The sequence below is a fragment of the Eretmochelys imbricata genome, chromosome 6 (genome assembly GCF_965152235.1).
Source record: "Eretmochelys imbricata isolate rEreImb1 chromosome 6, rEreImb1.hap1, whole genome shotgun sequence".
Taxonomy (NCBI): domain Eukaryota; kingdom Metazoa; phylum Chordata; order Testudines; family Cheloniidae; genus Eretmochelys; species Eretmochelys imbricata.
The window spans coordinates 26,994,131-27,009,704 of NC_135577.1; the positions used below are offsets into that span (position 1 = coordinate 26,994,131).

General features: G+C 45.7%; 1 protein-coding gene across 1 annotated transcript in view; it reads left to right on the forward strand.

The window, feature by feature from the left end:
• Window positions 1-15,574, forward strand: part of CD81 (CD81 molecule) — a 78,669-nt gene that overhangs the window by 56,755 nt on the left and 6,340 nt on the right. The window contains exons 3-6 of the mRNA XM_077818275.1: window positions 5,768-5,865; window positions 10,978-11,052; window positions 14,076-14,192; window positions 15,135-15,236. Coding sequence (XP_077674401.1) covers window positions 5,768-5,865; window positions 10,978-11,052; window positions 14,076-14,192; window positions 15,135-15,236 — 392 coding nt within the window. The remainder of the gene's footprint in view (window positions 1-5,767; window positions 5,866-10,977; window positions 11,053-14,075; window positions 14,193-15,134; window positions 15,237-15,574) is intronic.

Here is a 15,574-nt window from a genome sequence, read left to right on the forward strand (position 1 = left end):
CGAGGAGGCGACGTCAGCGCGGTCACGTGATTGACCAGGACATGGACACAGATTTTTCTGAAAGTATGGGCCCTGCCAATGCATGCATCATGGTGCTAATGGGGCAGGTTCATATTGTGGAACGCCAATTCTGGGCTCAGGAAACAAACACAGACTGGTGGGACCGCATAGTGTTGCAGGTCTGGGTCGGTTCCCAGTGGCTGTGAAACTTTCGCATGCGTAAGGGCACTTTCATGGAACTTTGTGACTTGCTTTCCCCTGCCCTGAAGCGCATGAATACCAAGATGAGAGCAGCCCTCACAGTTGAGAAGCGAGTGGCGATAGCTCTGTGGAAGCTTGCAACGCCAGACAGCTACCGGTCAGTTGGGAATCAATTTGGAGTGGGCAAATCTACTGTGGGGACTGCTGTGATGCAAGTAGCCCACGCAATCAAAGATCTGCTGATATCAAAGGTAGTGACTCTGGGAAATGTGCAGGTCATAGTGGATGGCTTTGCTACAATGGGATTCCCTAACTGTGGTGGGGCCATAGACGGAACCCATATCCCTATCTTGGCACGAGAGCACCAAGCTGGCGAGTACATAAACCGCAAGGGGTAATTTTCAATAGTGCTGCAAGCTCTGGTGGATCACAAGGGATGTTTCACCAACATCAATGTGGGATGGCCGGGAAAGGTACATGACGCTCGCATCTTCAGGAACTCTGGTCTGTTTCAAAAGCTGCAGGAAGGGACTTTATTCCCAGACCAGAAAATAACTGTTGGGGATGTTGAAATGCCTATAGTTATCCTTGGGGACCCAGCCTACCCCTTAATGCTATGGCTCATGAAGCCGTACACAGCCAGCCTGGACAGTAGTCAGGAGCTGTTCAACTACAGGCTGAGCAAGTGCAGAATGGTCATAGAATGTGCATTTGGATGTTTAAAGGTACGCTGGCGCAGTTTACTGACTCGCTTAGACCTCAGCGAAACCAATATTCCCACTGTTATTACTGCTTGCCATGTGCTCCACAATATCTGTGAGAGTAAGGGGGAGACGTTTATGGCAGGGTGGGAGGTTGAGGCAAATCGCCTGGCTGCTGGTTATGCGCAGCCAGACACCAGGGCGGTTAGAAGAGCACATGAGGGCGCGGTACGCATCAGAGAAGCTTTGAAAACCAGTTTCATGACTGGCCAGGCTACGGTGTGAAAGTTCTCTTTGTTTCTCCTTGATGAAAACCCCCGCCCCTCGGTTCACTCTACTTCCCTGTAAGCTAACCACCTTCCCCTCCTCCCTTCGATCACCGCTTGCAGAGGTAATAAAGTCATTGTTGCTTCACATTCATGCATTCTTTATTCATTCATCACACAAATAGGGGGATGACTACCAAGGTAGCCCAGGAGGGGTGGTGGAGGAGGGAAGGAAAATGCCACACAGCACTTTAAAACTTTACAACTTTAAAATGTATTGAATGCCAGCCTTCTTTTTTTTGGGCAATCCTCTGTGGTGGAGTCGCTGGTTGGCCGGTGGTCCCCTCACCGCGTTCTTAGGCGTCTGGGTGTGGAGGCTATGGAACTTGGGGAGGAGGGTGGTTGGTTACACAGGGGCTGTAGTGGCAGTCTGTGCTCCAGCTGCCTTTGCTGCAGCTCGAGCATGCTGGTTTGATCCTCCAGCAGCCTCAGCATTGAATCCTGCCTCCTCTCATCACGCTGCTGCCACATTTGAGCTTCAGCCCTCTCTTCAGCCCACCACTTACTCTCTTCAGCCCGCCACCTCTCCTCCCGGTCATTTTGTGCTTTCCTGCACTCTGACATTATTTGCCTCTACGCATTCTTCTGTGCTCTGTCAGTGTGGGAGGACAGCATGAGCTCAGAGAACATTTCATCACGAGTGCATTTTTTTTTTTTCTTTCTAAACTTCACTAGCCTCTGGGAAGGAGAAGATCCTGTGATCATTGAAACACATGCAGCTGGTGGAGAAAAAAAAGGGACAGCGGTATTTAAAAAGACACATTTAATAAAACAGTGGCTACAGTCTTTCAGGGTAAACATTGCTGTTAACATTACATACATAGCACGTGTGCTTTCGTTACAAGGTCGCATTTTGCCTCCCCCCACCGCGTGGCTACCCCCTCAACCCTCCCCCCTCCCCGTGGCTAACAGCGGGGAACATTTCTGTTCAGCCGCAGGCAAACAGCCCAGCAGGAACGGGCTCCTCTGTGTGTCCCCTGAAGAAAAGCACCCTATTTCAACCAGGTGACCATGAATGATATCTCACTCTCCTGAGGATAACACAGAGAGATAAAGAACGGATGTTGTTTGAACGCCAGCAAACATACACTGCAATGCTTTGTTGTACAGTGATTCCCGAGTACGTGTTACTGGCCTGGAGTGGTAAAGTGTCCTACCATGAAGGACACAATAAGGCTGCCCTTCCCAGAAACCTTTTGCAAAGGCTTTGGGAGTACATCCAAGAGAGCCGCGAATGCCAGGGCAAATTAATCCTTTCACACGCTTGCTTTTAAACCATGTATAGTATTTTAAAAGGTACACTCACCGGAGGTCCCTTCTCCACCTGCCGGGTCCAGGAGGCAGCCTTGGGTGGGTTCGGGGGGGTACTGGCTCCAGGTCCAGGGTGAGAAACAGTTCCTGGCTGTCGGGAAAACCGTTTTCTCTGCTTGTTTGCTGTGAGCTATCTACAACCTCATCATCATCATCTTCTTCTTCATCCCCAAAACCTGCTTCCGTGTTGCCTCCATCTCCATTGAAGGAGTCAAACAACACGGCTGGGATAGTGGTGGCTGAACCCCCTAAAATGGCATGCAGCTCATCACAGAAGCGGCATGTTTGGGGCTCTGACCCGGAGCGGCCATTCGCCCCTCTGGTTTTCTGGTAGGCTTGCCTCAGCTCCTTCAGTTTCACGCGGCACTGCTTCGGGTCCCTGTTATGGCCTCTGTCCTTCATGCCCTGGGAGATTTTGACAAAGGTTTTGGCATTTTGAAAACTGGAACGGAGTTCTGATAGCACGGATTCCTCTCCCCATACAGCGATCAGATCCCGTACCTCCTGTTCAGTCCATGCTGGAGCTTTTTTGTGATTCTGGGACTCCATCATGGTCACCTCTGCTGATGAGCTCTGCATGGTCTCCTGCAGCTTGCCACGCTGGCCAAACAGGAAATGAGATTCAAAAGTTCGCAGTTCTTTTCCTGTCTACCTGGCCAGTGCATCTGAGTTGAGAGCGCTGTCCAGAGCGGTCACAATGGAGCACTCTGGGATAGCTCCCAGAGGCTAATACCGTTGAATTGTGTCCACAGTACCCCAAATTCAACCCGGCAAAGCCGATTTAAGCGCTAATCCACTTGTCAGGGGTGGAGTACGGAAATCAATTTTAAGAGCCCTTTAAGTCGAAATAAAGGGCTTCATCATGTGGACGGGTGCAGGTTTACATCTATTTAACGCTGCTAAATTCGACCTAAAGTCCTAGTGTAGACCAGGGCAGGGATTCCATAGCCTAACTCAGTAATATATTCCAGTATTTAACTATCTTTATCGTTAGAAAGCTTTTTCCTAATTCCTAACCTAAATCTCCCTTACTGCTGATTAAGCAGATTACTTGTCCTGCCTTCAGTGGACACAGAGAATATTAATCATCATCCTCATCATAACATCCCTTGACATATTTGAAGACTGTTATGAGGTCCCTCTTCAGTCGTAGTCTCCCTCCCCCGCCCCCAAGACTAGACATGCTCTGTTTTGTTAACCTTTTCTCATTGGTCAGGTTTCCTAATCTTTTTATCATTTTTGTTGCTCTCCTCTGAACTCTCTCTAATTTGTCCACATCTTTCGTAAAGCGTGACACCCAGAACTGGACACAGTGCTCCAGCTGAGGCCTCACCAGTGCTGAATAAAGCAGGACAATGTCTCCTGTGTCTTACATATGACATTCCTGTTAATATACCCCAGAATATAAGCCTTTTTTGCAACTGCATCACACTGTTGATTCATTCAGTTTGTGATCCACTGTAACCCCCAGATCCTTTTCACCAATACTACCACCTAGACAGTTATTCCCCATTTTCTAGCTGTGCATTTGATTTTTTTTTCCTTCCTAAGTGAAGTATTTTGCATTTGTCTTTATTTAATTTCATCTTGTTGATTTCAGACCAATTCTCTTTGTCAAGGTTGTTTTAATTCTAATAATGTCCTCCAAAGTGCTTGCAAGCCCTCCCAGATTGGTGTAATCAGCAGATTTTATAAGCATGCTCTCCACTCCATTATCCAAGTCATTAATTAAAATATTTAATAGTACCAGACAAGGACAGACCTCTGGGAGTCCCCACTAGGTATGTCCTCCCAGTGAACCATTGATAACTACTCTTTTTGAGTAGGGTTTTCAACCAGTTGTGCATCCACCTTTATAGTAATTTCATGCAGACAACAATGTCCTGTGGGACTATCTCAAAAGCATTATTAAAATAAAGCTGCATCATGTGTACCGCTTCCCCACTATCTACTAGGCCAGTAAGCCTGTCAAAGAAAGAAATTAGGTTGGTTTGGCGTGACTTGTTCTTCACAAAGCTATGCTGGTGGCTGAGTTTTACTGAATCACGTGTCTTACTGAAGCATAGTTTAGTTACTGCTCTGTATTGCACAGTTGCTTCTGATTTGTTTAAGTAACATCTTAGGGTGCCTAGCGCTTGGGATGTCCACCTTTTTTGTTCTCAAAAATCCAAAGTGAAATAAATAAGTAAATACTGCAGAGAGGGTTGGATTTTCCAAAGTGCTCCACACTGACCTAATGTTGCTCCCATTGAAGTCAATGGTAGACTTTTTTGGTAGGAACAGAGTTAAGCCAATGATGTGCACTTCTGAAAAACCCACTCTTAAAACCAAACAATACATTTTAACGTTTACAAGGATAAAAGGAATCTAAACCACTACATCGTGGGAGCTACCTTCACTTCTAGGGTCTTCTGACTTTTGAGTGCTTGACTTCCCAACCTCAGCATTGCACTGCCTTAGTTATTTGGAGGGGTAACTATTTATTTGTTTGCTCGATTGATTTTGTTTGCATGATTTGCCTTTGATTTCACTGACTGAATTTATTTATTTATTTTATTTTATTTTTAATAAAGACTGACTTGGCTTGAGGTGCTTACAGAGATCATGGGCTTCTTCAATCTCTTAGTTTTTTTGTTTTTTTTTTTTTTTTAAAATAAGACCAGTTTGAAATTACTAGCTTCAGGCACTTTCAGATTCTGAGGTGTGTGTTCACACGCACATTTTTATACTCCAATGATCAAGCAGACATTGGTTCAAACTGAGAGATCGTCTTTGGGTATTTTCATCTGAAAAAGAAACCTCTCTGAGGCAATAATATGCAACTTCTTAATTTTTGTAAAGGATGGGCATTAGGAATGGCTTGAAGCAGACAGTGGAACTCAACCATAACTAGCAGTTCCTTACATTTATCTTCTATTCTATTTTTATTATGTCTGTTGAATTTTAGTGAGGGATGGGCTTTTTTGTTGGGGTATTTTTGTTTTTTTTTTTAAAGTAAAGTATTCGTAAGAGTGAATGGAGCCAGCCATAGTACCTTCTCTACAGGCTCTGCTCATATAGCACAATCTGGGCTTGCAGCACCTCCTGCTATGCTTCTCCTGGGCCATAGTTATCCAAACTTTGTAATTAGCTTTTCAGAGCGCTAAGGTCTAGTTAAATGCTAGAATGTTTCTGGTGAAGACTCTTCACTAACGTGTTTGTCCTGCCTGTGTGTCTCCCCTTTTGCAGGGATCTACATCCTGATTGCTGTTGGTGCAGTGATGATGTTTGTGGGGTTCCTGGGATGCTACGGTGCTATCCAGGAGTCCCAGTGCCTTCTGGGAACGGTAAGAGAGACAAATGCTTGAACACTACATGGTATCAGGCAGATCTTTTAACAGTCACCTAGCCAAATTTTGTGTGCAGAAAGTAGTGGGAGTAGTTTAAATCTGGACTGAATGGAGTACTGGAGAGCAGCACGTAGGGGAAGAATGTTGCATTGGCTACTGGATAAGACTAATTCTCACTCATCTTTAATAGTCGATGACGATGATGGGAACTAATCTTTCGGACACTGACTAAAGGTATAAATAGCTTCAGTGTTCTTGGAGGATGAGTGTAGTCTCCCTAGGTATCGCTCTTTCTCTACCACCCCCCACTCTTTTGGACGTGAGATTCCCTGTGCGTGTCAGGAGAGGAGCCGTCTCCCTTGCTCAGAAAGTTTGTGCTGCTAGTGAATGTCACCAGCCTCTTGCTGATTCCTGGCCTTAGGATGGGGGCAGGAGCTTAGAATGTAGAATGGGAGGGTGTAGGAAGCAGGGCACACTGAGATTCATTCCAGCAGTCACAGGGGAATGAGGCCAGTTGGGACTCACTGCATTTATTTGTCCCACTCTGGACACAGGGCCTCTAAGCAGTGACAGAGGACCCCCCCCGCCCCCTTTCTTACCTAGTGTCCTCTACAAACTGCCCAAACCCTGGAAATCAGTTTCTGCTTCAAGTGGATAACCCAGTTCCTTAAGGGTTAACTGACTGTGCTGTGGCCAAGAGTAAATGCTTGGCTTAAGCTTCCTACAGTACCACAGGGAGGCCTTCATGGTAAATGCTGGGACACTTTGTTATTCAAGCAAGCATTATCAGTGTGATCCAACAGTTCAGGACACTGGACAGGTTCTGTTCTATTAACATTTGTACAAACACCAAGCCCACACAATGCTGTTGTCCCCATTCACCTTGACCTCCACCGTATCTCTTTGTGTTTATTAACCATGGCATTCCAGTAGGGACTACTCAGCACCTAAAACTGAGCTAGGTGCTTTAGATATGTGGTAAACAGTTGCCAGTTTCTCAGTTTCTACGGTCCAGTATATATCTATCAACAGAGGAACCTGAATAATGGAGGCCCGGTAAACTAAACCATTGGAGCATGGAGATGATTGTGATGGTAGTAAAGAGAGGGACTCTTCGCCGGTCTTAGTGTTCAGAGTGGGAAGTACGTTTGGATTAATCATATGTCCAGTTTCCTGAGTTTTCACAATAGACTATTCCATGATATTTCCAGCTCATTCTTGTGACATTTTGGTACTTTCAGAATCCAGAACTACTAAAAATTTGAAAAATAGGAGGTGAATGAGGGAACTATTGATTTCTGAACTTTCTTTGACTCTTGCAAGTTTTGGTCTCAACTTTGGGTGAAAGTTCATGTTCACGTTGAATCCCAGTGCTGTAAAGGACTCTGGCTGGAGAAGTTCCAGCGCTCAAGTGTGTTCATGGACTGCCTGGAATTAAGACACATTGCAATGGTACATCCTGTGTATTCTGGGAAAGAAATCTATCCTTATGAGCCAGCTTCCTGTTGCCATCTCTTTGTGTTTGTCCTTAAAGAAAACACAGCACCCCAAAAGCCTCTACTTGTGCGGGAGTTTATTTGTTTAAAATTAGTCCTAGGCTGGGTTGTAATCTTAGACTAGACTCCAGTCTATCTGGCTTTCCAAGGGAAAATGTTTCACAGCACTCTCCAGTTAGGGGATTGAGCACCACACTGGGACTCAGAGCCAGGAACAGAACTCAGGTTTCCTGCCACCAGCCTGATGGGTGATCTTAAGCAAGTCATTTCTGTTCCCCGCCCCTCAGTTTCCCATCTATAAAAGGGTGATAATGATCCTGATCTCCTTTCTAGAACATTTTGAGCTCTCCTGATGAAAAGTGCTATCGAAGAGCTAGATATAATTACTAATAACAGTTGAAGGTGAGAGGAACCAACTGGCAAATATGGCAGTGGTTATCTGAGTGAGATCCTGAGGACCTTGGGAATATTCTGTCAGCAAGTTCTTGTAAAACCAAGGAACTACAGTAATTGAATACCCTGCCTCCCTTTGAAGTCTGGAAGGAGATTTAATGGGCAGATGATAGAATCTACATGAGACCTCATAGTGAAACTGATTGCTATGGCTGAGATTAGCAGTGTTTGACTGCATCCCTCCCTCCCACTTTTGTTTGCCAAGAGAAGGCTGAAGGCACCTTTTGAATGACACCTGATAAGCTGTGGTTACATGAGGAAACTGATGCTACTGTGCATTGAGTCATGGAGCTTTCAAGGCAAAGTGTTTTAACCCACCAGGTATTTATTTCCCCTCTGTGACCTCACTCCCCGTGTGGCCGAGGATAATGGGTGTTCATGGGAAAATGTTCATCACAAAGGAGTAATACAAGCCAGTCCACGGCATTTAAATTGTCCACAAAAGCCAGACTGGAGGTAGAGGCGCTAAAGACTAGGAACCACGGAAGTGATCTATTGAGAATATGTTCTAATGCCACAGACACTATTCTCGCTATGTAGCTGGTAGGAGGAAGGCTTTCCTCCCCTAGCACACCTTGAAAGTTCTGTACTGCTGCCATCTCCACGGATGTAACTTTGGGGAGCGTAAGAAGATGCATGAGGAAATGACTATTTGAATGGAGACTCAGGAAGAGAATAACACAAATAGGAGGCGTTGGTACTAAATGCGTACACCATTTGCATCATGAGCTTTGCTTCGAGGGATGCTGGGTAGCTTTTTGGACGGCAAGAAATAAAGCACTCCTTGTTTTGCAGTAATGTGACCTTCAAAAGATTAACAGGAGCCCCTGAAATGGAAGGGCAAGCTTTCCAGCTGGACCCTGGGAACGTGGCTTTTGCTATAAGGGAAGATGTAGTAAGGATCTTGGTTCTGGAGAAGGGTAAGGAATAGATTCTGTGAATTCCGTGTCACTAGGGAGCACTTTAAGTCAAGGCACTGAGCTTTGATATCACAGAGCCTGACTGGAGCTTTTTTGCTCCTGTTTTCAGTATGGCAGCACTGACCAAACTCCCTAAATCCTACCCCTGCTTGCACTGGGCTCTGTGTGAAATCTGGCCTGGGTTCTCTATGGGAGGAAGCTCCTTTGGAAGTATCAAGTGCCTGGTCAGGAATCTGGAGGGGGTGTCTCAGAACATTAACTTTATATAGGAAGAGTTTCATAACTTTCTTGCAAAAATTATTAAAAGTGCAGCTTTCCAAGAACATGTAAATAAACATCTTTTTCTCACCAAGGATACCAACTGCAAGAGTGAAACCTAGTGTCCAGTCTGGAAATTACAGCAGCCTTGCCCCAACTGTTTGGATTGTTACAATTGAAACTGCACGCACTGGCTACAAATGCCTCAAGTTCTGTCTTTTGTATAGAGCACCACTTCTACTTCTTGTAATCCCTTTCGTTTTACACATTGGAGTCTAGGCTCTGAAGTTCCAGATCAGAGGCCACAAAAACAGAATAATTTTGTTACAAGTACAGTTTAAAAACTCCTTTTTCCTGTCTTCCTGGTATCATTGTGCATGTGTGTGAGTGAAACTGGGAAAGAAATCCCAATTGCCAATAATATGGTGCTCCCTTTTGTGATGTATTCTTTCATCTGCACATCCACCTCTTCCCTTCCCTTCCATGAAGTTGGCTGCCAAACAACTAGGACAATAGCCTTTCCCAGCAGAGAGTTGGTCTAGGGAATGGTGTAACAGGACTGGCTATGGGAAATGCTCAGAGAACTCTCCACCCCATGCTTTCCCCACAGGAATGGTGTAGGAACACTTAGATGGCACTTGACTTGGACCAGTGTTATTTAGCTTCTCTTTCTTCTTTCATTAGTCTCCCAAAGCCAGAATAGAAAATTAACTCTCTGGTCCTCCTGGAAACCCAAAGGTCTGTCCCTGGCAGTGGTGGAACAGGAGTTCCCAGGGAAACGTTATGATCAAAAGGGCTAATACTATCTTTGGATGCATAAACAGAGGAATCTCAAGTAGGAGTAGGTTGGTTTTTATGTCTGTGTTTGGCACTGGTGCAACCACTGCTGGAATATTGTGTCCAGTTCTGTTGTCAACAATTGAAGAAGGACGTTGCTAAATTGGAGAGAGTTCAGAGAAGAGCCAAGAGAATGATTTAAAGGATTAGAAAATATGCCTCATAGATTGGGCTCCTGGAGCCTATCGCTATTTATCTTAACAAGGAGAAGCTTAAAGGGTGATTTGATTACAGTCTCTAAATACCTCCATGGGAAACAAATCTTGGATAATAGGCTCTTCAGTCAGACACAGAAAGGTACAACACAATTCAATGGAACTTGAAGTGAGACGAAATTCAGAGTGGAAAGAAGGCATACATTTATCGAGGGTCGGGGTGGATTCTCCACCACTGACAATTTTTAAATCAAGGCTGGATGTCTCTTTAAAAGATGTTTTCTAGGAATAATTTTGGGGAAGTTATATGGGCTGTGTTGTGCAGGTCAGACTAGACGATCACAGTGGGTCCCTTCTGGCACTGGAGTCTATTAATCTTGTAGAGGGAAGTTCTGGCTTGGCAGGAGTGGAGTATTCGGGTTAAGTGCTAATAAGGTGAGGCTGAGAGAGCCATGTGTGTTCATATTTATGCAAAAAACTGCAGTAGCTTTGCAGGGCTGCAACTGCCAAGAGAACCCTCCATAAATCACAGCCTGACGCACTGCCGCTCCTCAGCGGCTGGTACATGCTGTTATCCCCATGCTGACAAATCTAGAATGGCTTGTGTCAAAGCAGGAAGCTCGCACAACGTTCCCTGTAAGCCCAGGAAGGTTATCTTTTTTTTTCCCATAGAGCCCCTCCCTTCTCTCTTGTTCTGAGTGATGGACAGGTCTCTGATCTCTCCCCATCCCAGACCAGCCTGAATTGTTCCCAGAGTGGAATTGCTCAAGGGTCTCTCCAGGTGCCATGCATGTAGAATGTTTTTGCCACCAGATCCTTGAGCCATTGAAGCCACGTTGCTGTCCCCATCAGCTGAGCCATATTTTTCCCTGGTGGGACAATTCTGCCCCATTCTTCCTCCAGTGGAACTGTGAGCTGCCCTCCCCAAAGCCCCTTTCTCTGCCCTGTAGTCAAGCCTCTTAATGTCCCTCTCCTAATCTGTCTTCACAGTTCTTCACTTGCCTGGTGATCCTGTTTGCTTGTGAAGTGGCTGCTGGAATCTGGGGGTTCGTCAATAAAGATCTGGTAAGAAAAATATCCCTGAAACTCTTGTTCCTCTGCAATCATGCGGTTGTGCAAGAGTCTGCTACGGTTCTGTCCCAGCCGGTGGAATGATGGTCTTGTGCTTGAGGCATAGACTGAGACTCTGGAGTTGTGGGTTCAGTTCCTGGTTCTACCACAGACTCACTATGTGATCTTGGGTAAGTCACTTAACCTTTCTGTGCCTCACTTCCCCATCCATAAAATGGGGATAATACTTCCTTTGTTTAGTGCAGTAAGCATTTTGTGGCAGACTCCTCCTTATATATACACACACACAGTATGTATGTACAGTGCATAGAAGAATGGGGCCCTGATCTCAGCTTGGTTCTCTAGGTGCTATTGCAATACAAATAACACAAGTGGACCCTTGCATAGAGTCCTGGAGTGTAATGTGGGTGTGCATAGATATATGGTGGAAAAAAAAATAGCGCAAACCTGGCTGCATAGCACAAAGGGAATCTCTGGACTCTCACAGCACCAAACCCCAGTGAGTATTCTGGCTCAGGGACCAGGTTACATTATAAGAAGGGATCTCTTGGAAATTACTATTCCTCAAAAGTGCAGTGTACATGCTGTGAATTTTCATCATGCAAGGAGCAGAGTGCTGCTGTCTTAAATTCCAGGCATGCACAAGATGCAGAGACCGTATACAGGCCAGGCACTGGGTCCTGATCACTCACACATGAGATGGGAATGATGGACCTACTCCCTGGCAAGCCTATGTGGACTCTTCAGCCTGAAATCTCGGTATTCGATGTCTAATCCTTGGTGCCTCAGGATGAGTATATGTGTTCTGAGGAGCCAGAAATGAAGGACAGGACCTGAGTAAACTCCCTCCTTTTGCCTCCCCACAGAAGCACCACTTCCCTTTTCTGCCCTCTTCCCCACCCCTCCATGAAGACACACACAGCAGCTGCCTTGTGCTGATACCCACCTCCCAGGCACCAATTCACTTCCCTACATAACGTCACCAGTGTCTCCATGTTGATTTCTCCCTGTCTTCTGGATTGAGAGATGCTGGAGGGAAGATGTCTCATCAGGGACCAGAGTAGTGTTCCCTAAAGAGGGGTGGCAGGATAGGGCTGGCTCCACCTTTTGACTCTGTACCTGCCCCTACCTTTCTTCTGGCACAGCACTCCTCAGAAACTGGTGTAACATGCACGCATGCTCTGTCCTCCAAGGATCTACGGTCTCTGTGTGAGAACTTTGGCAATCCCACAGTGAGGCGGGAATTGGGCATTAATATTCTGGTCCCTTCACCATCGGGGGGCTCAAGAAGAGAAGGGGATTTACTGTGCTTGGAGAAACAGTTAGCATTGGGTGGGGTGGCGGTGAGAGTTGGAAAGTCAATTGCTTTATTAAGAAGTTTAATTAAACTACACAAGCAGGTGGTTGTCAGTTCCATTTGAGAGACCTCACTCACTTAGCTGTGGATGGAAACATTCAACCAATGATTCATAGGAGAAAAGCATTACTTCATTAGTAAAAGCTCTGTAGCTAAGGATAAGAACCCTTTCAGGATGGTTGTGGGCTATGTAAAATGTTACTTTTGTCTGGGTATTGTTGGTGAGAGGCCAAGAGGTGACAGAATAAAATCCAGTTAAGAATTTGATTTTGATTTTTATGCGGAAGACACTCCGATACCAAGGGGATGGGCAGCAGTATAAAACCCTAAAAGAGGACAAGGATTTGCCAACCTGATGAGAGCAGTGGTGTTCGCAACTTGTGATTTAATTTAACATTTGAATATGAATGGGGGTAATTCAGGCTCTTGCTTGATCACACTTGTTGTGTCTGTTCTCCCTGCGCTCAGGGGTGCAGTGGCTGGGGATCTTGGCTAATAATTCTGACAGTCTGTTTCTACCCTCCCCCCATCCACCCTGCTGATGCACCTCCTAACTAACATGGGAGGAGCTAGGGCTGATGGGGCCGTTCTGATCAAAGGAGAGGCTACTCTCTGTAAACTTCTCTGCTGAATGGCCCTGACTAAAGGTCACTTGCATTAATTGGTGCCGGTGGCATTGGAGCACATTGGAGTATTTCCTAAGATTCAGAGTATTTGCATTTCCCTCACCCCTGAGTATTTCCTAGGAAATCCACTTTACATATATTGTCCTAAAAAGTCCTTTGAAGTTCCTAATATCTCCTAGAGATTACATTAATCCGGTCTTCCTGCTAGAAGTCATTCTTCCGCTCTACTCTGGGCTGATTAGGCCTCAGCTGGCGTATTGTGTCCAGTTGTGGGCACCACATTTCAGGAAGGATGTGGACAAATTGGAGACAGTCCAGAGAAGAGCGACAAAAATGATTAGAGGTCTAGAAAACATGACCTATGAGGGAAGATTGAAAAAAAAATTGGCTTTGTTTAGTCTGGAAAAGAGAAGACTGAGAGAGGACATAACAGTTTTCAAGTACATAAAAGGTTGTTACAAGGAAGAGGGAGAGCAATTGTTCTTAACCTCTGAGGATAGGACAAGAGGCAATGGGCTTAAATTTCAGCAAGGGAGGTTTAGGTTGGACATTAGGAAAAACATCCTAACCAGGGTGGTTAAGCACTGGAATAAATTGCCTAAGGAGGTTGTGGAATCCCCATCATTGGAGCTGTTTAAGAGCAGGTTAGACAAACACCTGTCAGGGATGGTCTAGATAATATGTAGTCCTTCCATGGGTGCAGGGGACTGAACTGGATGACCTCTTGAGGTCCTTTCCAGTCCTATGATTCTAAAGAAGTTACATACGACCCCCCACATTTTTAATATAATGAACGCCAAGCATATCTGAATTAAGTTTAAGTTAGGTCAGCAAGGTTTATCCAGGATATTGCCATAATTGTCACAAATACAGCCCAGCTCTTCTTGCTCATCTGGGAATGACAGTGACTGGGGACTAGCTGGGCTGCCTGGCATCTGTGCCACTTTGTCGCTGCCTTGCAAAGCAGTTGGAAGGATCTGTTTAGGTTTATCTTCTGTGGCTGTAAGAGGGATTTTCTTGTTCTCCCACTGCAGGTTGCCAAAGACGTGAAGCAATTCTACGATCAAGCATTGCAACAAGCGTTGCAACAAGACCAGTCAGATTCTGATGCAACTAATGCGAAAACTGTGGTGAAGACCTTCCATGAAACGGTAAGGTGCCTGGGATAGCTATGTGGGGGCTCTCCACAGGGCATAAAAATAATCTACCCAGTCGCAGTACTACCTCCAAATGAAAGGTCCCCAGCTATCCACAGGGGATATGCACCTCAGAGTAATTTGACCGACCCATGTGTGATGAGCCCTCCTTCAGTTTGTGGGACTTTACAGAAGTGGTCAGGAATAAGCATTGTTGTGCATAAACTGCTCCTCCTGTGAAGGAAGAGGCAGTGAGGTTGAACAGCTGGTGCCTTGGACTTAGTGTAGCGAAGGCATTAGCATGATCAGGAGCTGGTATCAAGGCTTTCTCAGCACAGGATCTTTGCTGTGAAGATCTGAGTTAGCTCAACCCTAGCGATGGTCAGAGCTTGGTGCAAAAAACATCTCTTTTTTTCAGAAGGCTTGTGAAATAACAGGCAATGAGGAGCTGAAGGAATGGTGACAGGGAGATGCCCGGTCTGAGTATTTGAACCAAGGGATGGCAAGAGCAGGGCCCACTGGAAACAAAATTACATCCAGATCTCAATATTTTGCCCTGGATGCTTAGGCATGTTGTATAGCTACCTGAGATAGGTAGGATGATGGAGGTGCCCACACAGTATTCTGTCTAACATGGAGCCCATTAAGTCATGTCCGAGTTTAAATAAAAGCCCTTTTGTTTACCCTGAAGCTATCCCATACCTCCATTAAATAGAATCCAATGGAAGAGGAGCTCAGCTCCAATTAATTCGTCCAACATTTCCTCTGGCTCTAGCTAGATCTTCTGGAATCTCCAGGGGCCAGGAGTACACATCTCGTAGGATTATCCTATCCAGCCACTGCACTACATAGAAATCAGAACTTGAATTTGGAGGTTTGGTATTCTCCATACGAGCCAGGCTGGTACCTGTGACCTGGAAATGCAGCCTGCTAACCCTGTTTTCTCTCTACATATAGCTGGATTGCTGCGGTGCAAATACCATAATGGCCATAGGCACTGCGGTCATACGTAATGATCTCTGTCCAAAGGAACAAACCTTTGTGGAAACTGTTGTCCAGGTAGGGATGGCTGCTGTTTCTACCGTACAGTGTTGGGTGAGGGAGCAAGTCCATGGAGCCCTACTACAATCTTGACACACCCAGGAAACTTGCCCTTGCCCTGGCAGGGTAACAGGGGTTGCTCAGTCCCAATTCTTGAATTGGAGTTGACTTCCCCATCACTCTCCCATCAAGAAGGGGAAGAAAGCAATGCATCAGAATTAAACAATCCGTCTTCTGTCTTAATTTCCCCTCAGGAGCCAGCCCTCTCTGCTTGCTGGCAAAGGTGTGGGGGTGGGGGGAATAAGTGGGGATAGTAAAGGAATAAGGATAAGAAACTCATCTCCTCAGCATTGACA